At 39.4% G+C, this 22,086-nt stretch overlaps 1 protein-coding gene across 2 annotated transcripts in view; it reads right to left on the minus strand.

Annotated features, from left to right (window-relative positions):
* The window catches only part of akap11 (A-kinase anchoring protein 11), a 41,971-nt gene extending 25,081 nt beyond the window's left edge, over positions 1-16,890 (minus strand). The window contains exons 1-7 of one of the 2 annotated variants that reach the window (XM_088352332.1): positions 16,848-16,890; positions 14,268-14,355; positions 11,390-11,500; positions 9,361-9,414; positions 9,053-9,179; positions 7,670-7,927; positions 482-4,601 (exon numbers count right to left, since the gene is read on the minus strand). In XM_088352332.1, the coding sequence (XP_088208458.1) occupies positions 482-4,601; positions 7,670-7,927; positions 9,053-9,179; positions 9,361-9,414; positions 11,390-11,500; positions 14,268-14,330 (4,733 nt within the window). In that variant the 5' untranslated portion in view covers positions 14,331-14,355; positions 16,848-16,890. Of the gene's footprint in view, positions 1-481; positions 4,602-7,669; positions 7,928-9,052; positions 9,180-9,360; positions 9,415-11,389; positions 11,501-14,267; positions 14,356-16,847 lie in introns of those variants that run through there. The other variant, XM_088352331.1, reaches the window with a different exon arrangement.
* Between the last annotated feature and the right edge of the window lie 5,196 nt (positions 16,891-22,086).

Raw genomic sequence — 22,086 nt, forward strand, 5'->3', positions numbered from 1 at the left:
AACAAAAACACATCAAAAATGTGTTGATGGGAAAAATATATATCTCGCCTACATACAGAAAAAAAGGCTTATACTTTCCACCTTTTTTATGTTGCTGCTAAATGGAATTTCTTGACAATTCCATTTTACAATTGTTCTGATGCACTTGGTAAATCTGTTAATACGTTTGCCTATTTATCCTTAATTGTTTTAAATCGTATTTGTCTTTATAGCGTGTTTATCCTGGAGTGCCAAGTCTAATCTATTTGTAAACAATCAATGAAAATGAATTTTAATTTTAATATTATTCATATGTTACACTGGGGTTAACGTGGCCATTTTGTAGTTAGCATTTTGAAAACGTTTAATTTGAGGGCAATCTTGTCATATTGCTAATACTAGTTAGGTAGAACCCTCTGAGTGTGTATACCATAGAACCTTTGTAATGCAAAAGTGACAAGCAGAACAAACATAATGATTCTGTTGTCTTTCTTATTCGTACCTGACACTTGCAGCTTGGCAGACGTTGAGTGCAGAGGTCATGATTTCTGCAGTGAGGCTCTCGGCGTAGCTGGTCCCATCATGGCCGATTCCACTGTCTGCATTTAGGCTGGTGTTGCTCAACTCCCGCTTCGCGTTATCAATTGCCATGGACACCATTTGTTCTGCAAACTCTGACTTGTGCTCTAGGTCGATATGAATTTCAGGAATTTCCATTCCACGGAGACGGTCTTGCCTAGGTTGATACTCTGGGCCCCTTCTCCTTCTCTGGAATAAAGACTGGTGGGGATACGGACCAAGTTTAGCACAGTTGGGGCACTCCGAGGCCTGAGAGTAACGGCATTTCTTCTGTCCCTCGGAAGGATAAGGCCCCGTCCCTTCAGACAGCCTATGGGTGTGTGAGGGTCTGTCTAGGCCGGCAGTCTTCTGATGATCTCGGGATGAATGGCCAACTGAAGCCAGACTCATCTTTAGAGTGTCATCAACTATTTTTCTTGCGTAATGCTCAATGACCTGTGTCATCCTACTGCTGTGGCCACAATCGAGCAAGCTTTCCGTGCTGTGGTAATGTCTAGCCTTACTGTCCTTGGAAAGTAGAGGGCAGGAAAACGAGTTCCTTATGAGGTTCTCTGTCATGTTTTCAAATTTGGACTTCTTATAAAGACAAGAGTCTGTGAGGGACTTCGGAAGGCGGACAGTTGATAGACGAAGCGTTCGTGTGACATCACACGTTATATTGTATGCTAGTGATTCTGCAAAATTAACCAAATCAACACAGTCCCGAAGGCCGGGCTTTTCTTTGCAACAACACTGAACATCTTCATATGAAGAAGAAACTTTGTTCTTGATTGGTGATGCCCCACCATCCAAAGCCTTCCATTCATCTGGTAATGACTTTGAGGGATGAAGGCGGGCGCTGGATGATCTCCGTTTATTTCTGCGACTGGCATGGGTCAAACCTTGTTTTATGGATCGATAGGCCAGACGACTAGCATACTGATCAAGGACCAGCTCCCGGCTGCCACCCTCTTTTTTTAGCACCTTAATGAGGTATCCGGCATATTCATCAGTCACGCTTTCGCAGCTGGGATATGTCGAGGATGATCCTGAGCTGGAACTACGCGATATTGAGATAGGTGAGCGTAAAACGGAAGAAAGGAGATTGTTGGACCAGGGCTCAGCAATCCTCTCCACTCTCCAGTCCCTGTTGTGGTCAGGGCAAGGATGGGAGTGATGTTGGTGATTATACAAACATTCTGAGCTGAGGAAATCGACACTTCTGGGGGAACTTTGATTCGAACAGAGCTGTACTGAGTTCACCATTCTCTTAACATCATTGATTACTTCCCCTGCCACCTCCCCTGCATATACCCACAAAGTATTCAGAGTTTGTTCTGAGAAATGAGCCACACTGTCATGCCTTTGCTCAGCGGAAATGACAGATTCCCCTCCATCAACCATTCCCAGTGTGTCCATCTCTGTTGCCATTGAAACTATATGGCAAGCTAATTGCTCAGCATAATGTAGAGCCTCCCTACTGCTCAGCCTGCGAGAGGACCGTCTCACTTCTTGAGGGATCCCCTCTAGTTCGACCGATTTGTTGGTGCCGCTTACACTAGGGTGATCCGGAAACTCTTCTTCATCTTCATCCTCATCAACATCGACCTCTTCTGAAAGGGATCTCATCAGTTTCAACATAAACTCTGTTTTGTCTGCTTCAGGACTGTTTGCGGTTGGACCTGGGCCAGTCTCGGGGTGGTAGTGGGGAGTTGAAGGAGGTGTGGCTGGGGAGAATTCTTTAGCCAACTTAGTTTTTAGCTTCTTGGAAAACTGTTTAATTTGTTTCTCCTTGGATACTTCACTTGGCTGTTTGGGGGTGGACGGAGGAGTGCCGGGTATCGTACTAGGTTTTTGATTAGAGCTTTGAGTTGTGTCCTCACCTGCGTGAATCATCTTCTTTTGTCCACTCATTTCTTCTTTTGGCACAGTCAAAGTGTTCTTTTGGCTCGGCGCTGTTTTTGCCAGGAAAGCAGCACAGTCACGGAAACCTTCCTTTACCTTTGGTGAGCTGACCAGATCGCAAGCTTCAGTGACTATCATGTCCACCATGTTGCCAGTGAAGCTTTGGAATTGTGACTTTCCAAACGACCCGGGATCTCCACTGCTGTGCACTTTTGTTTCGTGGCTATAAACATGTGTTTGCATATTTGTTGTTGCATTATGAGAGGAAAAGACCGCTAGTCCATTAGGGCTGGACTCGAAGGAGTCCGTCAGGGTAGGACCGTACTCGTTTTGAGGATCCTTTTGATAGGAGATTGCTTGGCCTGCTTTTGGGACAGGAATACAGCTTGCCATCCCTGACACAGTGAAAAGAGCATCCTTCACTGTGCATGGGGAACTCCTGAATGAAGTCCCTAAATTATCTGCTGAGGCGGCATTGGAAAGCTGCCTGTCGGTAAATGTGCTGCGGGTGTCAGCACTCGTACTCTTAGCACTAACGTAACATATGTTGTCTGGAGAAACACTAATGGCTGCTTGGCTAGTAAAGGCAACTTCGGCCTGAGAGAGCTCAATGAATGCCTCTTGGATAACGGACTCTGACAAGTCTGAAGCATAGGAAGTGACCACCTCTTCCTCTTCTTCTTTTTCAAGCATTTTGCCAAAAGACCAATCGCTGGGGGTTAAAGGCGTTGATGGGTGGGAAAACTGACACACCTCCATAATACCTTCGAATACCAGTTCTTCCGCTAAATCTGCTGCAAATTGTGTCACTGTGTTTTGAAAAATCTGTTTTTTTACAATTAAAAACTCCCTTAGGGCACCAGATACTACTTCCCCAACCAAGAAGTTAGCTAAACCATTGACTGCTCGCTCCTTCAACACATAGGCCTGCCGCATTCCTATCTCATGGAAGGCCATCTGAAATACTGAGGAAGTCAGTCTAGCAGCGAGGTGACACAAAGTCGTGGTGCAAGTAGACATGCCTTTTTGGATGTCTCGCAAAGCGCTGCCTAAGCTCATTTCAACAAGGTCAGCAGCAAACTTTTGGATTCCGTCCTTCAAGGACTGGGATGTCTTCTCATGCTTGGCCACTGTGACGGACTCCTGGATTTCAGAGAGCTTCATCGTGTAGCCTGAGGGGTTGGTGAATTCCTTGTGACAAACACAACTGAGATTCTTGTTGTCATTAATGTCTTTAGCGGATTGATACCCACAGACAGATCCTAGAATTTCATTGGAAAGGTTGCTGGCAAAGTCCGAGTAGGTCTTATACAGAGTGCACAGATCTTGGGGTTTCCTGAACTCAGTACTCTCACTGCCACCCTCACTTTGTTTCCAAAAATAGTCCAGTACACCGTTTGAATCCACCAGAGGGCTAAACGCAGAGGAGCTCACAGGACTGAAAAGAGGACCACAGCTGTCCTCAAGGGGACTTTGTACTGGTCGAGGAGAGTCCGGCATTTCAGAATAAAGTCCATAGGGGGACTCTGGTTTGAGGGGAGTTGGTTTTTTCACATTGGCAGGGAGAATTGGTTGATCAAAGCAGCGAGGATACATTCCTTTTGTTGAGCAGCCTTTGGAAACGTATTTGGAAATCGAGCCATCGGAACCTGATTCGGTGGGATTCGCCCGCGGGGTGGGAGCACTTTCATTATCCAATGGCAACATGAGAGTGCCATTCTCTGAACTGAAGTCTTCAAGATCATCAAACTGGTCAAAGCTGTCAAAGAATTCACTCACTTCCGAGTCGGAGTCTTCCACCCGCTCTATAGGTCCTCCTGGCACCTGGGGGATATCCAGCTTAGCCAGCATACTTTTCTGGTAGCCCACCTCATCAAGGAAAATGATAGGACTTGGGCTGGAACAGTCGGAGTCTTCAGATTCACTGATTTGAACGGTTGGTGAGGAGGGATGAGCTCCTGAACTGCAATAAGTCCACTGAGTTTCAATGCCTGAACACTTCTGCACGGTGACAGAAGAATCCGGGCCGGGCTTGTGTCCGGCTGCAGATTTTTTCGAGGATGAGCCAATTAGAATGTGGGAACCTGAAAGTTCCTTCCGTCTTTTGTGGGTAGGTATCGTCTGTGATGCTACATCACGTCGTTTTGAGGAGCGGTAAGCTTCAGGTGTCCATAAAAGGCAAAAGAGAAAAAGACAAAAAAGAGGAAGATTGAACAATGAGAATTACTTTCAAGACATTTTTTACCACGATGCACATCTGTCCTTTCAAACAAACGTTAAGAATATTACTAGAACAGCCTTTCTTCATCTCTGCAACATTGCAATAATTCGCCCTATGCTGTCTCAGTCGGATGCGGAGATTATGATTCACGCGTTTGTTAACTCTCGTCTTGATTACTGTAATGCACTACTCTCCGGTCTTCCGAAGTCCAAAATCAAGAGCCTTCACAGCTAGTACAAAACGCTGCAGCCAGGCTTTTAACTAAGACAAGAAAGTTTGACCACATTACCCCGATTTTAGCTAACCCGCTTTGGCTCCCTGTTAGCTTAAGATGTGATTTTAAGGTTCTGTTGGTTGTATACCAAATCATGCATGGACTTGCTCCCTCATATCTTTCAGATTTCATCTCCCCCTATGGAGCCTTCTCTCTGAAAATGCTGGTCTACTAGTGATCCCAAGAGCCAAGAAGAGATCAGCAGGTTCGAGAGCATTCTCCAATCTCCCCAGTGCAGTGGAATGCTCTTCCCCCTGAGATGTTTTATGTTGACAATATCTGTGTATTATTTGCCTTCATGTAGGTTTTAGATGAGGGGATGGTGTCATAATAGTCTGTAGTTTGCAATAGTCTTTGATCTGTGCAACCCTTTGAGACTCTTTGTGATTAAGGGCTATACAAATAAACATGACTTGACATGTACAGACAATTTTCGTTTAGATTAATTGGCCTCAATAGGTTATTCCCCTCAACTAGTGGTTGTTCCGTTTGAAACAAAACACAGATTACTGCCCGTCTTAATGTTGGTATTGACATTTTATGCAGCAACACAGAGTATAACATAAAACGGCAGTCGGTATCATTACTGGCTAGCTTTTTTTCTTTAAAAGACTGTACTGTGTCTTTTAGGGCGAAACAAGAACTGTTGTGCAACTTGTATGTGAAAAGATTACAATATTACATCATTTTTATTACCAATGTATTTATCCCTTCATGTTATTTCCACACTAAACCGCAAGAGGGTGCTATTAGCCGGTATTGTTAACTTTAACTTTGCTGTGTTGTGCCGAGAAAATGTCCCCCTGCGTGAAAAGACCTACTAGCATAGAAACAAGCAGATGTCACTGAAATTACTTTGTAGAAAATTTAAGAGAGTATTTGCACCTTGTAGAGAAATTTCTTTTGAGCAAGCTGGAAATATTTATTTTGGCGAAATGACACAATACAAGGTGCAAATGCTCTGTTTCGCTGTTCTAATGCATTCCCCGAAAATGAGACCCAAAGTCATTTTAGTAATGTTTGCACAACAACGGTAATTTATGATAAATAACTAAGAAGAGCTGAACAAAAATGGCACCAGAAAGAAAATCATATCCTGCAGAATTACGACGTATGCAGCAGAGAATGCAAATCGAGCAGCAGAGGTAGTGAGAGACTTGTGAGGTCCTGGTGAAAAACGGAGGTGACGATGAGGTTGACACAAGATTTGTAGTGAAACTGATAGTTTGGTAAACATGTTAGCGTGCTCTTTATGGAAACCTTATTTAGAACATGAGGAAAAACAAAAACAAAACAAAAAGCCGAAAAACGAGAAACATATGCTTCTTAGATCCTACCCCTCTGACTTCCTTAATTATCGTGTCTCGTGTGTATTTACATAACAAGCACATCATGAATATACATATTTACATTTATGCTATAGTTATCTTAAAAGTCATGTAACGTTAGTCTACGTGAACTCTTTCAGCCTGTTGTTCTCTATTTTCTTTCTAATTAGCTTTCAAGATGACATGTATATATCCCAAAAATGCGACTTATACTCCAGGTGCGACTTATATACATTTTTTCCCTTCTTAATTATGTATTCTTTCGCTGGTGTGACTCATACTACGGAGCGACTTATAGTTAAGTTATGTTTATTTGACTGGCCCTTAATCGCAAGGAGTCTCTTAGGGTTGCACAGATTATTGCAAACTACAGACTATTATGACACCATCCCCTGATCTAAAACCTATTGCACCATGAATATTCAAGTAACTTCCTATTGACAAAACAAAAATGAGCATTGCTTGATTCTTATTTATTCTGATTTTTGTATTTTTTCATGGAAAATGTGTAATCTGTAGCTTGCAGTAAACTGGTGTAGAAAACTATGGAAAATTCCTTTATGGTAGCAATCAATATTTAATATAAAAGTACTAAACTAAGTATTTAAAATGTATATAATGTATTGTATAAAATGAAAAATTACATATAAATGCAGATTTCATTGTACCTGTGAAAAGTGATGGGTCCCGGGGACTCGCATGCTCAAAAATCTATGGGTCCCAACAGAGACGTATGGGTCCCCAAAATTTAGTGTTATCGAGGTTGAAATTGTAAATCGGTGACAAATAATATAAAATCTATGTATTCATTTAGTTTTAATCATCAAATTATGAATTCATTTTCTGCATCAAATTATTGTTGGTAATATACCGATTAGAGGGATAACCACAAACCTGTCTTTTTTTACATTTTCTCCTTTTATACTTCCATTTTTTCTTAACTTCTTCATACAACATCATCGTTTGTAAAATAATGCATCAAAGCAAGTGAGCCGTTGGAGAGCCGGCTCTCTTGAACGAGTTGAGCCGAAAAAGCCGGTTCTCTAAAAAGAGACGGACTTTTCACTACACAACTCGAGATCGGCGTGTAGACGAAAACTCGAACCGCGAGACCAAAACAACATCTGCCAAATCTGCCTGACGAAAAATTTGGAGTGTGGTAAATCTTTGTTTAAAAAAAAATGTAACAGGGGATTTAATGACAATTTTGTGTCCAAAAAGGTTGCGTCCCGGGGACGCACGTTGATTTGAGACTATGCGTCCCCAGCAAAAATGATGCGTCCAGGACGCAGGGACGCGGGCAAACGAAAACACTGTAACTGCACCTTATAGTATGTAAAATACGGTAAGAGATAAAAAAATAAAAATAAAATAAATAATCCCCACAAGTACTAGAAACCTTACAAGGGTTCTCTCCCAATTCGTCCTCCTCAAGATTCTCCAGTGCAGTGACAAAATCGTCTTCGATGGACGAAATGGACTGGTTGGTATCGTCTTCTTCGGCCTGCCTCACGTCTCCTTTGTGGAGGCTTAGCAGTTCCAGAGCGTAGCGAACTCCGGAGACGTAGCACCCAAGGAGGTTTGTCATCGATGTGACGCTGGCCGGATGTTGCCCACCCGGGTTGTGACGCAGCACACACACAGCCTTTATCCAACAATGCGTGTTAAGAGGATTCAAAGAGGGAAAAGAATCAAGGGACTGAAGTTTCAAAGCGAAATGAAAATATTTAGGTACACCCAATGTTCCCTGTAATTTTCCACGGGTCTGAGCGTTCACAAAGTCGGTGAGCAGCGCTTGAAACAACAGTGAGCAACAGCAATCCCAAGTGTGGCAACTAAGTCATTATCAAACATGTCCAAAAACTTGACATCAACTTACATTTTGCTGAGTTTCCGGCAATGCAAAATTATTTTCTCCTTTTGAATGAATTGACTCATGTACGATGGCCTACAAACGTCATTTGTTTTTACAATTCTTTCACAAGATATCCATTTCTTTTTTTTCCTGATATATTTTGTCGCATAACATTAACATTTTTGGGGGCTTATTGAGTCGGTTGCAAGATACAGAACTGTACTTAATCACATTTTTAGTGGAAGTACAATGTTGGCAAAAAGATTCACTTGATATCATTGGAAATTATTTGAATGCAACACAAACTTTTTCTTCTTTTTTCCATGTTTTTTTTCTACTTTTTAAAAAATTCCTTTTAAAAAATCTCATTGTGTTTATTTTTTCCGAGCTGTTACTTATTTCTTTTGGTTCTCTATTTACTTTTTTCCTTTGTTTCTTTTCTTTTTTTTCTGACTTTTTTCTAAATTTTCCCCTTTTTTTCCTCTTCCTTTTGTTTCATTTTTTTCTAGCTTTTCACTACTTTTTCATTTTGGTATTTTTTTTCTTTTTTGTTCTATTTTCCCTTTCTTTTATGTCATTTTGAGCATAATTTTACATTATATTTGGTCATGTTGGGATTAAAGAAGTAAAAACAACCTGAAGAGCCGTTTAGAGCCGGTTCCTTTTAGTGAGCCAAGCCGAAGAAGCCGGTTCCCCGACAAACTCTACTAACTTTACTCAACTTCTTTCTACTTCGACCTTGACTTCCGCATTTAGAACACAGCGTCAGGGGAACCCGTGTATTTTGACCTTCATGCACTGTAACTTTGACTTAATTCGCTTCTTAATTAGCAATTTTGAGCCCTCAATTTTTGTGAGCTGGCTAGATTTTCTTGTACGCCGAGAATGTTTAGAGGGAACTTTGGGTACACCTCTTTCTTAACATACTTGAAGCCCACTGTCTTTGCGCTCTAACAGTTTAGGGGAGTCTTTCAGGAGCTGAACTTCATTATTTCTCAGGCTGTGAATGTGGAAAGTCCGGAGCCTCTCGCACAGCCCAGCCGGAAGAGATGCCAGGACCTAAGGAACAACAGTACAAGGAACAATACAACAGAATTAGTTGTGCGTATCATACACAGGAACTAAAAAAAAAATAATAAAGTGACATAAAGATGCTTGATTGTCTAATATTTCACAAATCAGGCCAACTTCGAAAAAAAAAAATCAGTGGACAATCATAAACTTCAAATGTATGCAGTACCTGATCCACAGGGTCATCACCTTCACTCTGACAAGGCAGGCAAATAAAATGTATCTGAAAGAGCACAAAATGTATTTGGATTAGCTCGATTTTTTTGGAGTCACTTAACAGTTAGTCTTCTTTTTCTTAATTTGCTTCATTAAATAATTCAACATATTACATAAACGTAATAAAAACCAACTAAATCATAATTTCCATGTGAACGACTGTCAGACACAATAGACTTTGTAAATTGACTGATTAAATTATGTTTCTATTGAGTTTTTTAATGGTACCATGTCTGCACATTTACTTTTAATGTGTATATTGGGTTATCTATGGGTATTAGGTTATCTACTGTATATTTATACTCAATATTTATGGAACTTTGCATTTTCTTTTAACTGAGAAAGGATGACTTGATGCGCCGAATAAAGTTTCATTGTTCTTTGACCATGCCAATACATTTTCTGAACTCTGAACTCCAAAAATGGTCGTGAAGATTTTAGGAAGATCACCAAGTCTTTAATACCCACCTTTAAAAAAACTGCCACATCTTGTACTGCGAAACATTATAGATTTTGCTCCATTGACATACAAGTTTGTGATTTTTAAGTAAATGTTGTCGTATCTTAACATCTGTTATCTTCTTTCTCAAAAATAAATTGAATAATCATCCAAAAGGCTATATTGTTTTGGCCAGGAAATATTTTAAACCTAAAAAACACAAAAACAAAAAAACTAAAATATTCACCCCCTGTTCTCACAGCTCAGCCAACTGACTCCAGAAGTTCCCTGATGACTTCAGAATGATCCAATGTTGACCTAAATGACTAGCAATGACAAACAAAGTGCACCTGTGTGTCGTTAAGACTCAGTTTAAATGCACCTGCTCTGTGATGGGCTCAGAGGTCTGTGAAAGCAGACACTGGAGAACAGACAGCATTATGAAGCCCAAATAACACACCAAGCAGGTATGGGATAAAATGTTAGAGAACTTCAAAACAAGAAGCGGATACGAGAAGATTTCGCAACACTTCCACATGTCCCGGAGTACTAGGCGACCAGTGATATCAAAATGGAAAGAAAATAAAACGGTTGCAAACCTAGAAAAACCTGGCCATCCCTTTAATCTTCGGCTCAAACAAGGAGAAAACTAATCAAAGAAGCTACCAAGAGGTCCCATTATGACATTTGATGACGTGGAGACATACACAGCTGAGGTAGGACGAACTTTGCATGAGACAACAGTTAGTCATGCCCTGCATAAATCTGCCCTTTATGGAAGCAGGGCAAGAAGAAATCCCTTTCTGAAAGAATACCATTAAAATGCTCGTTTGGCGTTTGCAAGAAGCCACATGGGGGACAAAAATAACGTGGAACAAGTGGCTCTGGTCAGATGAGACCAAAGTGGAACTTTTTGGGCTGAATACAAAGTGTTCTGTTTGGCGTAAGAGCAACATTGTAAATCACCCTGAAAACACCATCCATTTTCATTTATTAGCAAAATATACAATTTTAAATAAATTAGATTTCTTTTCACGATTGTGTCTCGGATTTGTTGATTTTTTTATCTCCAGGTTTTAAGCTTGAAATAAGGCAATATGCAGGGTTGGGTAGGGTTATTTTAACTTGATTACTTTCAATTACTTTTGGATGACTCCAATACCAAATATGCTAATAAAAGACAAAAGAAACTAAATAGGAATAAAATGACTCAATTTTGTGCAGGCTTGGGGAGTAACGGAAGACATGGAAGGGCAAAAATGATGTTTGGATTTCTTTTCATTTTGTTTCTGTGGCATTTGATGTTCGTTTTGCCGGAGATCAAAGCCAGGAGAGAAAGCTTACCACGTGTTGTGAGTCATCATTTGATTCATATTTAGTTTATTTTGTCTTTTATTAGCATATTTGGTATTGGAGTCATCCATAAGTAATTGAAAGTAATCCAGTTAAAGTAACCCTACCCAACCCTGGCAATATGTCAAAAGGCTCCTGGGGAGGGGCCATTTTTGTGTAAGGCACCGTATGTTCGGAATGCACGACAAACCTCTGTCACTCTTGCGCTGTCTGTGGGTGGGAGGTCCAAGTTAATAGCGCAAAGATCCTTTCTGCTCCGCAAGATGCTCTTGACAAATTGTGCTCCATTGTCACGAACGGTCTGCAACAACAAATAAAATATCATGGCTTAAAAGCCCAGAAATCTTATTCTTGCACGTTTTAGTTGCACCCCTATACACATGATTTTAAGTAAAGTGTCTAACAATAAAATCCTCCAGTCTAAATAACGTAATCTTACCCTTTCGGCAGAAGGTTTTGCTCATTTTAAACATACTCTTCCTTAGATTATATCTTGTTTCTCAAGTAAATGGTGCCAAATGATCTACAAATGACAGAAACTTTTGCTCATTTTGCAAAATATATTCTACCAAGATTAGAAAAAAATATGTTAGTTGAGGTGCTATGTATGTTTAATTTGAGCAGAGCACTTACAGTACAGTATTAGCACAGATTTAAATAACTTTACAACCAGTTAGCAGTGTCTGAAACTACAAAAACACAGACACCAGGGCAGACAACTGAAAATTTGCCTGCCCCATTTTTCACAACATGAAACACAATAAGACAACTCATCGCAATGAAACTCGTTTTTGCAAAGCATTAGGGATTGATAATCATAGAAGAGAACAACACTTTAAATTGAAGTTTATTATATATCTACTTATAACATTCACTGCATGTATATGACATGGCTGTTTTCCATCTGCCATCAGTATGTACCTGTATTGAATCATCGTCATTCATGCAATGTTTGTGTTGCGTCGTCCGCTACAAACCACGAGAACTTCTCTTTCCACGATGCTTTTCATGTATGTTTATGTTTTGTAGCGTCATCAATTTTGTTAGCTACTTTTGAATCTTTCTTCTGGGGCTGAGGTTTTGGCTCGATTCCTAACCACTTCTCCATTTTTCTTGTGTTCTCTGTGCGTCTACTTTGGAAAATGATATGGAAATGCAGGACCTTATAACGCTCGGGAAAGTCCAGAAGCACAAAGTTATTCGATGCAGGCTTCTGATCGGCTGCCGAGTATGCAAATTGCCAAACGAACCGAAATTCCGAAATTTCCAAACCGGAAGAAGATTACGAAATCGGAATAAAGAAAACGTTTGATTTGAAAAAAATATTCCATGCTGTATCTCCAGCATCTCGTGCATCCATTCAATATGATTGGTGTAAAGTGTAAAGAAGAGCGAGCCATTTCTTTTGAAATGAAAGTGGAAAAAGAAAGCTTGCTGCGGTTGAGAAAATGGTTGGCTCGCTTTTTTTCGTCCAATTTCTACCACGGAGGGGGAAGTCGCCTAACTTTTGATGCCTATCTTCCAAAAGTAAGTTAAACTTCACTTTATTTTTCTTTAAAGAGCATATTATATCATGAAATGTTTATTTTTAAGTACAAAACAATACAGGTTGCTTATTCAAGCCTTAAACATACTTATATAAACCTTAAACATACAAAATGTAACACTGAAGCAACTTGCGAACAAATTCAACATACAAACGATCGTTTCGTTCCCAAGTAGTACTATGTAATATTAATTACCTGTAGTAACATAGTTATGATTGTTTTCTTTGGTTACGAAAACTATTGTTTACTGCATATGAGTTGCCTGTGAGCGGTAAAAACTTGTTTCGCACCTGCTGGGAATATCAGTTCAATTCAAATTGCTTTAAGTTTTGTATATGAAAGAAGACGGGGTGGGATTTAATAATTTTCTTCGTCCCACTCCCTTTCAGGCATTCTATTATGATTTGGGTTATATTTACTTGTGCATGCCAATAATTTAACTGCCTGAAAAGAATGAATACATTAATTAAATGAAATGACAGCAGAGGTGGAATTAAAAGATGCCTAAAATACCGTAAATTCCGGACTATCAGCCGCTACTTTTTTTCCCAAACTTTCAACCCTGCGGCTTATTCAGTGATGCGGCCAATTTATGTAATTTTTCTAACTGCCGCCAGCAGCGCTCGAGTACAAATGGTAAGATTTAGACCGGTGGAATATATGCGCCGAGGAAGACTGCAACTTCTTGGCTTGTGCATGAATTAAATTAGCGCATACATACACTCATCATGCAAAATGAAAGGCACATGACACAGATCATGAGGAAGATGAGGACGGTTTACCGTGATTTTTACAAGTTCGGTATGTTTTTTTTTTAACAGATGCGTTTACTGTGTTTTGAGCGTGTTGCTACCTGTCACAGGCACGGTTTGGGATGAAAGTTTTATTATTATTATTAAAGCTTTGAAAACTCTCTCGGTGTTCCGTCTTTCTTTGTAAATATGTGTAACCATGTATAATATGTATTTGCAACTGTATATTTTTGAAATGTATTTATTTTAGAGACTTATTCTGATATGTTTTCCACGGGAGAATCAAAAAGAAGGGGCGAAAACAACGGGGGCTGACAGGAAGTGGAGTAAAGGTGAGACATGTTTGTGGACGCAGCGGACAATAGTGGATATATATTTTTCCCACCCCTATCTATACTTTTTTTTTTTTCTTGGATTACTTTCAACGAGACCCGAACTCTGCAGGTCTGCATCAAACCTTAAATACCGGTATCATTTTCCGTTCAATTTGCCAGCTGTGGTTCTTGGACTGTGTACTTTATATTCAGTTACAATCGCGGAACTTAAAGTCGGGTTTGGGTTAATTTTGTGATTGTGTTACATGTTTTGAAGTGGGCGCATGCAGCTTATATACAGGTGCGGCTTGTGTAAGTATAAAAGCGGTTATCCTCTTAAAATGTGGTGGGTGCGGCTTATAATCAGGTGCGCTCTATAGTCCGTAATTTACGGTAAAAGCTTTTTACGTGAACAGATGTATATACCCCCAAAAAATTGGTGTCTGGCCCCTTACCTCTTTTCTGACAGAGGCCCTGGACTTCATTGGGGCTCCACGGATACGGGCGGAGGCCTCCATGGCAACCAAGGGCGGGGTCTTTCACCTGCAAACCAAAATGTCTTTCAGAAGAATAAAATGAAAGTAAAGAAGCATGTTTCTCAACTGGTGGGTCGGGACACAAAAGTGGGTCGCAAACCCGTTTTCAGTAGGTCAGGCCTTTGCCCTTAGCAATAACGCTAAGGAGAAAAAAACAGAGGGTCAATTACACTCCTTAACAGTAGAGGGCGATAATGCCCTGCTCAATCTTTTTGTTCAGGTTCAATCAATCGGCGCCTTCCCAATAGTGGTTAAGAGGGACCACATTTAATTTTATTATGATTTTTTGGGTTATATTTCCGGCATTTAACTGCTAAATTCAGCAAACACTAAGCATTTTACACAACCAGGGACGCACATGACAGGAGAAAAGTGCAAGATGAGTAAAATTAATGAAAGTATCACAAAAATACTAGAAAAATAAAAATAAAGTTACACTGTACTACAGAAATACTAAACATATACAACAAACATTGTTATATGGAAATACTAAAAAATACAACAGATATAGTACAAAGATACAAAAAAATAACACTACAGTAATGCTACAAAAATACTATCATCATTAATATATTGTAATAATAAAAAAACACTAATACAACAGATATTATACAAAAAAATCTACTTATCAAAATAAAACAAATGTACAACAGAAATACTAAAAAATACTACGATGGAAATACTACATAAAATTACTTCAGAAATACTAAAAAAATGTACAAAAATAAAACTACAGTAACACTGTACTAAAAAAATACTACAGAAATACAACAGGAAATATGCATTATATGGAAATACTACAAAAACCAATAAATCATACAAAAATACTAAAAAAAAAAATTATCACGGTAATACTACAAAAATATGACTAATAATACAAACATACTATGAAAATACTACAGATACACAACAACAAATCTACCTTCGAAACACAACAAAAGTACTACAGAAATACTAAAAAAATACTACTATGGAAAAACTACGTAAAATTGCTTCAGAAATACCACAAAAATAGTACAAAAATAAAACTACAGTGACACTACAAAAACGACAGAACTTCAATAAGAATGAAGTACTTAAAACAGTAAACTAAAATACTACTTTGCTGTAATTGCGGTCATTTCAAAACCAATTTGATGAAACTAATTTCTTTCAGGGCAGCACGGCGGCGCAGTGGTTAGCACGTGTGCGGCACAGTTCTGAGGTCATGAGGTCGAACCTTCCTGTGTGGAGTTTGCATGTTCTCCCCGTGGTTGCGTGGGTTTCCTCCCACATTCCAAAAACATGCGTTTCAGGTTAATTGGCCGGTCCAAATTGTTCCTAGGTTTGAATGAGCGAGTGAGTAGTCTGTCCCTGTGTCCCCTGCCCAAAGATAGCTGGGATGGGCTCCAGCACCCCCGCGACCCTACTGAGGATAAATTCTACAGATAATGGATGGATGAATAATCTATTTCAAAAGAAGTATAACATGTCACATGCGGCCCCCGACTCTAAACAGTTGCCCACCCCTGGAGTAGAACATGGAATGAGTTCTAGTAGGTTCAGAAATTATGAAGTAATAAGGGGCCCCAAATCTCATTTTGCTTGGGGCCCCATGAAGGTTTGGGTCTGTCCTTCCTGGGTGTCACTGAAAAAAAATGCCATTTCCGAAAAACACATTGATGGAATATAAGAGAAATAGCTCATGTTAAACCAGTTCAGGGTGTCCCCTGTCCATTGCCTGAAAACACCTGGGATGGGCTCCAGCACCCCCGCGACCCTACTGAGGATAAGCTCTACAGATAATGGATGGATGGATAATCGATTTCAAAAGAAGTATAACATGTCACATGCGGCCCCCGACTCTAGATAGTTGCCCACCCCTGGAGTAGAACATGGATGACTTCTAGTAGGTTCAGAAATTATGAAGTAATAAGGGGCCCCGAATCTCATTTTGCTTGGGGCCCCATGAAGGTTTGGGTCTGTCCTTCCTGGGTGTCACTGGGAAAAACGTAATATCCGAAAAACACATTGAACTGAAATGAACGCTATATTCTGGAATGAGAATAATAGCTCATGTTAAACCAGTTCGGGGCTCCAGCACCCCCGCGACCCTACTGAGGATAAGCGGTACAGATAATGGATGGATGGATATATATAGCTCATGTTATCTGTGGCCTCACATTGTGGATGCTGATGCTGATACACTAAAGCTCGAATCGAAAACTAGCACGGGCGTTGTTGACCGAAAGTCATTAGTTAAATGAAAATTACAAATCTTAAAAAATTAATAATAAAGAAATCATAAATTGGGTGTTGCTATATGTTGACAAGCTGTCAATCAATTAAGCTAGCAGGGGATGATAATAGGCCGCATTTAACGAACGCCGAGATGTCAGCCTAACAGTGACGCTAGCGAATTATAAACACAATTACGTTAACGAAGACGTGCTGCCGAATATATAAAAATAGCAATATAAAGTAAAAACGACGCCATAGTGACGTTATCGTGTAGTTTACCTCTGCGTCTCGCTGTTGTTAGATTCCCAGCCGCGCAGACTCTAACCACATTGCACCATTCGCGAACTCGGGATTTTTGAACACTTACCCTTGGAAGAGAATTCAAAGGAAACACTGGGTTCCTTAACCTTCGTCGTTCGCATTTTTTTAACTCATTATAATCTTTAAGGGATCTCAATTAAAATTGCACGTAAGACTCCAAAACGTGACATTGACGTTCCGGTCATGGCACAACGGGAGTTGTTTTGAGTGTATGATTTCCGATTTTTGATGAATGCAACTCAACTCCCCAGTGTAGTACTGCCTGAACATGGGATGCGTATGAGACCTTGCTAATCGAAGGTCGAGAAACAGAGCGATGAAAGAACTACGCAATTGTATTCCTTCGTTTGATAGAAATCAAAATAATTATAATAATGACTTAAAATAAACAATAAACGCAATAAACACAAACAATTAAAAAAAATAACTCGTTTATCTACTGTTGAATTCGCTTTATTGCCGTGAAACATTGTATGAAACGAGATTAGGCACGGCACTCCAGGGTATACAAGTAACAGAGACAGGAACAAAAAAGATAAACGACTATTGTGATAAAAGGTAAAAGGTAAAAACAAATATTTACAACGTAATGCTTAGAGACTGGCTAAAGTTTTGATAATAGTGAATCCTTGTGAACTGAGAAATAATAGTGCATTATAATAATAGTGCATTATAACAATAGTGCGATGAAAAAGTGCAATAGCACTTAGCAGCAACGACAAAACTCAAATAAGTCATAAGGTATTTATTTACACATTTTCGTGCGATATCATTAAGCAGCAATGAAAAGGAAAAAAAAAACAAAAAAAAACACAAAATTTGTTTTCACATTTTTGTGCACCCGTTTAGGGTGGTGATGGCCCTGGGGAAGAATCTATCTCTGAGCCTTTTTGTTCTTTCTTTAGGATACCTGTAACACATACCAGAGGTGGGAAGCGTCTTTGATCACGTTGATGGCTCTGATACGGTATCACAAGCCGGCAATGTCCTCTAGACCGGGCAGAGAGCAGCCGATGATCTTTTGGGCTTCGATGTAATAGTACAGCTTTTCTCAACTTTTTTTGATCCAAGGGAAACTTTTTCATTAAAAAATCCTCACTGTCCGTAAAATTGAATTTGCAGCACCTGTGAAGACCAGAGCAGAAGGAGGACCCAGATGCGTAACGTTGCTTAGAAGTTTATTGAAAATATAGAGGAAAGTCAGCGCCAGCGATCCGGGATCGGAGTGTGTTCTGAATGCGGAAGATCGTAGCGTAGTTTGATGGAAAAAAAGCGGGTCGTTAGCCGGGACGGGAGATCAAAACGTGGTCGGGGTCAAAAAACAGGTTGTTAGCCTGGACAGGAGATCGAAATGTGGTCAGGGTCAAAAAACGGGTTGTTAGCCTGGACAGGAGATCAAAACGCGGTCGGGGTCAAAAAACGGGTCGTAGCAGGAGACAAACGGGGAAATCAGGAACGGAGGAGTGGAAAACGGGTAACAAAACAGGACAGACGGGAGTCAGAGTCAAAAATCCTTGCCTTGTGAAAACATCTACTCCATTATTTAAAGTACCTCTGAATTTAAGTACTACTCAAGTCATAAAACATTACAGTGGCATGAAAAATATGTCGCTACACACATACAGTATAATACAGTGGTGTCAACATACGGCCTGTCAGCCAGATTAGGCCCGCCAATGGATTCAAGCCGGCCCCCGGGAAACAAGGCGAAGAGGAGCTCAAGAGAAAAATAAGACGCAAACAATGACCTGCAGTTTTAAATCTGTCCCATGGACGTTGCCCTAGCTAAGCGCTACTCGCTAAATAATCCATCTACAGTAGCTGTATTTTCTGGCTAGAATTTATCAACCAGAGAATATTTCAAGTGGCAAGGTTCCCATAGTCAGTTATATGTTTTAATAAAAAAAAAAACAGTAAATAAGTAAACAATAAACAGTAAAGAGTTTTAAAACATCATATAAATTGCCCCCCAAAATTGTCTTTTTGCTCGTTTTTTGTCACTTTGCAGTTTTATCTGAGTAAGATAAACTTTAGTGGAAATAATTTCAATATTTTCAATTGTTTATATATATATATATATATATATATATATATATATATATATATATATATATATATATATATATCTTCAATGCTCTGACTGAGGGAAGAAGGTTGTTCCCCCAAATCTCACAATACACGGTCCCAGTCATCCTCTCTTTAATGCAGAGCACTCGTCCTGTCCCATGTGCAGAGAAAACAAAACAAAGGATGATGCTACTACCCCCATGCTTCACAATAGGGATGGTGTTCTTCAGATTGTACTCTCTCATTCTTCTTCCTCCAAACATACGTAGTGGAATTATGACTAAAAAGTTACATTTTTGTCTCATCTGACCACAAAACTTTCTCCCATGACACCTCTGTATCATCCAAATGGCCTTGACATGTGCTGGTTTAATCAGGGGAACCTTTCATGCCATGCATGATTTTAAATCATGACGTCTTAGTGTATTACTTACAGTAACCTTGGAAACGGTGTTCCCAGCTCTTTCCAGGTCATTGACCAACTCCTGCCGTGTAGTTCCGAGCTGATTCCTCACCTTTCTTAGAATCATTGAGACCTCACCAGGTGATATCGTGCATGGGGCTTCACTCCAAATGAGATTAATCGTCATGTTTAGCTTCTTCCCTTTTATAATGATTGCTCCAACAGTGGACCTTTTGTCACCAAGCTGCTTGGCAATTGCTCTGGAGCCCTTTCCAGCTTTGTGGAGTCGCACAATTCCGTCTCTGGTGTCTTTGGACAGCTCTTTGGTCTTCGCCATGTTACAAGTTACTTACTGATTGTGTCTTTATGCACTTAACGACCTCAAATAGATTCATCTGATTCAGGATGATACATGGAGTGCAGGTGGACTTCTAATGGGCGGACTTACAGGTCTTTCAGGGTCAGAATTCTAGATGATACAAAGGTTTTCAAATACTTATTTGCAGCTGTATCACCCAAATAAATCGCAAAAAAAAAATCATGCATTGTGATTTCTCAATTTTTCTTTTTAGTTTATCTCTCTCACAGGGAGTTCGAATACTTGTTTCCTTCACTTGAGATTGTACATCAATCAAATCAAGTCATGTTTATTTGTATAGCTATTAATCACAAGGAGTCTCAAAGGGCTGCACAGACCACAGATTGCAAACTACTTTTTTTCTTTTTCCCTCTCTCTCTTTCTCTTTTCCCCTCTCTTTTTCTCTTCTATCTCTTTTCCACCTTTCTTTGCCTCTTTCTCTCCCTTTTCCATTTCCTCTCTCCCTTTCTCTATCTTTCCCTCTCTTTCTCCTTTCTCTACTTGCCTCTTTTTCTTCTATTCTCACGTTCTTTTTTTTCTTTCTCTCTCCTTTTCTCTCGCTCTTTTTCTATTTCCTCAACTCTCTCCCTTTTCTTCTCATTTTTTTCTTCTCTTTTTCTCATTTTCTTCTTTATATTTCTTCCTGTGTCTTTTTCGTTTTCTCTCTTTCACGATTTACTCTTTTTCTTTCCACTTCATTTCTCTGATTCTATTATTCTTTATTTCTCTCTGTTTTTTCCCCTTTCTCTCTTTGTCTCATTTAAGAGTCTGGCCCCCAAATATCATAGATATACAGAATATGCCTTTTTCTTTTTTTCTTTTATTCCTCCCATCTCCATTTTTCTCCAAGAGGAAATTGAATATATTAAAAAAAAAAATCAGACAAATATTTTAATTTCTCCTTTAATCGAAGAAAGAGATATACACTGTCTCGGTGGCCTTTTTGTCAGGCCCCCTTACAAATTGTACAACAAAAAGTGGAACCCCAAAGTATAATAAGTACAAAAATACACATCTCAGTGACTTCAAATCCGTATATAATAAATAGAAGTAACCATGCATGTTCTAACCGTAAAAAGGCACAGAAAACAGTCACTTAGTAGTCGTAAAAAGCATTATTATTAATTATCACCATTATTATCTTTAAACTACTATTCTTTGTACGCAAGTCATTCGATATAGCAACACAAGTATTTAAAGTGTGAGATTTACGCGTATACCATAGGGCAATAAATAAGATGACTTCTAGTTCTTACAAATTCAAGCTGTAAACACAATGTAAACAACACAAAAAAAAACAATTTTTTGTTGAAACAGGTCCTAATGCAGGCAGTTTGCAGCATTATTTACAGAGAGTAAGGAAAGATGGCGGCCGTCGCCTAGGAAACGAAAGCCAGGAGATGCCTCGGATGCGTTCAAATGTGTAAAATGTGAAACTATCGTTATCGCAGGGGCCGGGCTAGTAGACTAAAGAGAGGGAGAGAGTAAGGGAAAGGGAAAGAGAAAGAGAGAAAAGGAGCAAGAGAGAGAAAAAGAAAGAGGGAGAGAGTAAGGAAGAGAACAAGAGAGGGAGAAATGAAAAAAAGACAGGAAAAAATGAAAGAGAAGAAAGAGAGTGTAAGAGAGGCAAAGAGAAAGAATGAAAGACAGAGATAGAGAAAGAGGTAAACACTCCGAAAAAAGAGTAAAAGAAAGAGAAACAAAGACAGAGAATGAGACAGGGGGAGGAAGAGAGAGCAGGAGAGAGAGAAGCAAGAAAAAGAGACAAAGAAAGAGAGCGTGTGAGTGAGAAAGAGTGAAAAAGAAAAAGGAAAGAAAAACAGAGAGAAAGAGGGAAAAGAGAAAAATAAAAGGAAACAGATGAAAAGTAGGAACAAGAGAAAGAAAAAGGAGAAAGAAATAAGAGAGAAAGAGAGAAAACACTCCAAAAAGGAGAGAAACAAAGAGAGGGAGAAAGAAAGATAATGGGAAATAAAGAAAAAAAGAGAAAGATAGACTAAGAGAGAAAAAGGGGGGTGCGAGAAAGATAAAAATAAAGAGGTAGCGAGCAATAAACTGAACAAGAGAGAAAAAGAATAAAGGACAGAGAAAAATAAGAATGAGTGTGGAATAGAGAAAAATAGTAAGCTAGAAAAGGACAAAAAACAAGAGACAGAGAAAGGGAAAAATATAGAGAAAGTAATAGAAACTCTAAGGAAGATACAGGGAAAGAGACAGAGAAAAGAGAAGGGAATAGGAGAGAAAGAGAGGACATTCCACAAAAGAGAAAAAAGAAGAGAAACAAAGTGAGGGAACAAGAGAGACATAGGAAAAAATAAATAAAAGAGAGAGAGAAAGAAACAAAAAAAAGAGAAATAGAGAATTAGAAA

This window comes from Urocampus carinirostris, chromosome 14 (assembly GCF_059441175.1).
Source record: "Urocampus carinirostris isolate Australia breed hairy pipefish chromosome 14, RoL_Ucar_1.0, whole genome shotgun sequence".
Classification (NCBI taxonomy): domain Eukaryota; kingdom Metazoa; phylum Chordata; class Actinopteri; order Syngnathiformes; family Syngnathidae; genus Urocampus; species Urocampus carinirostris.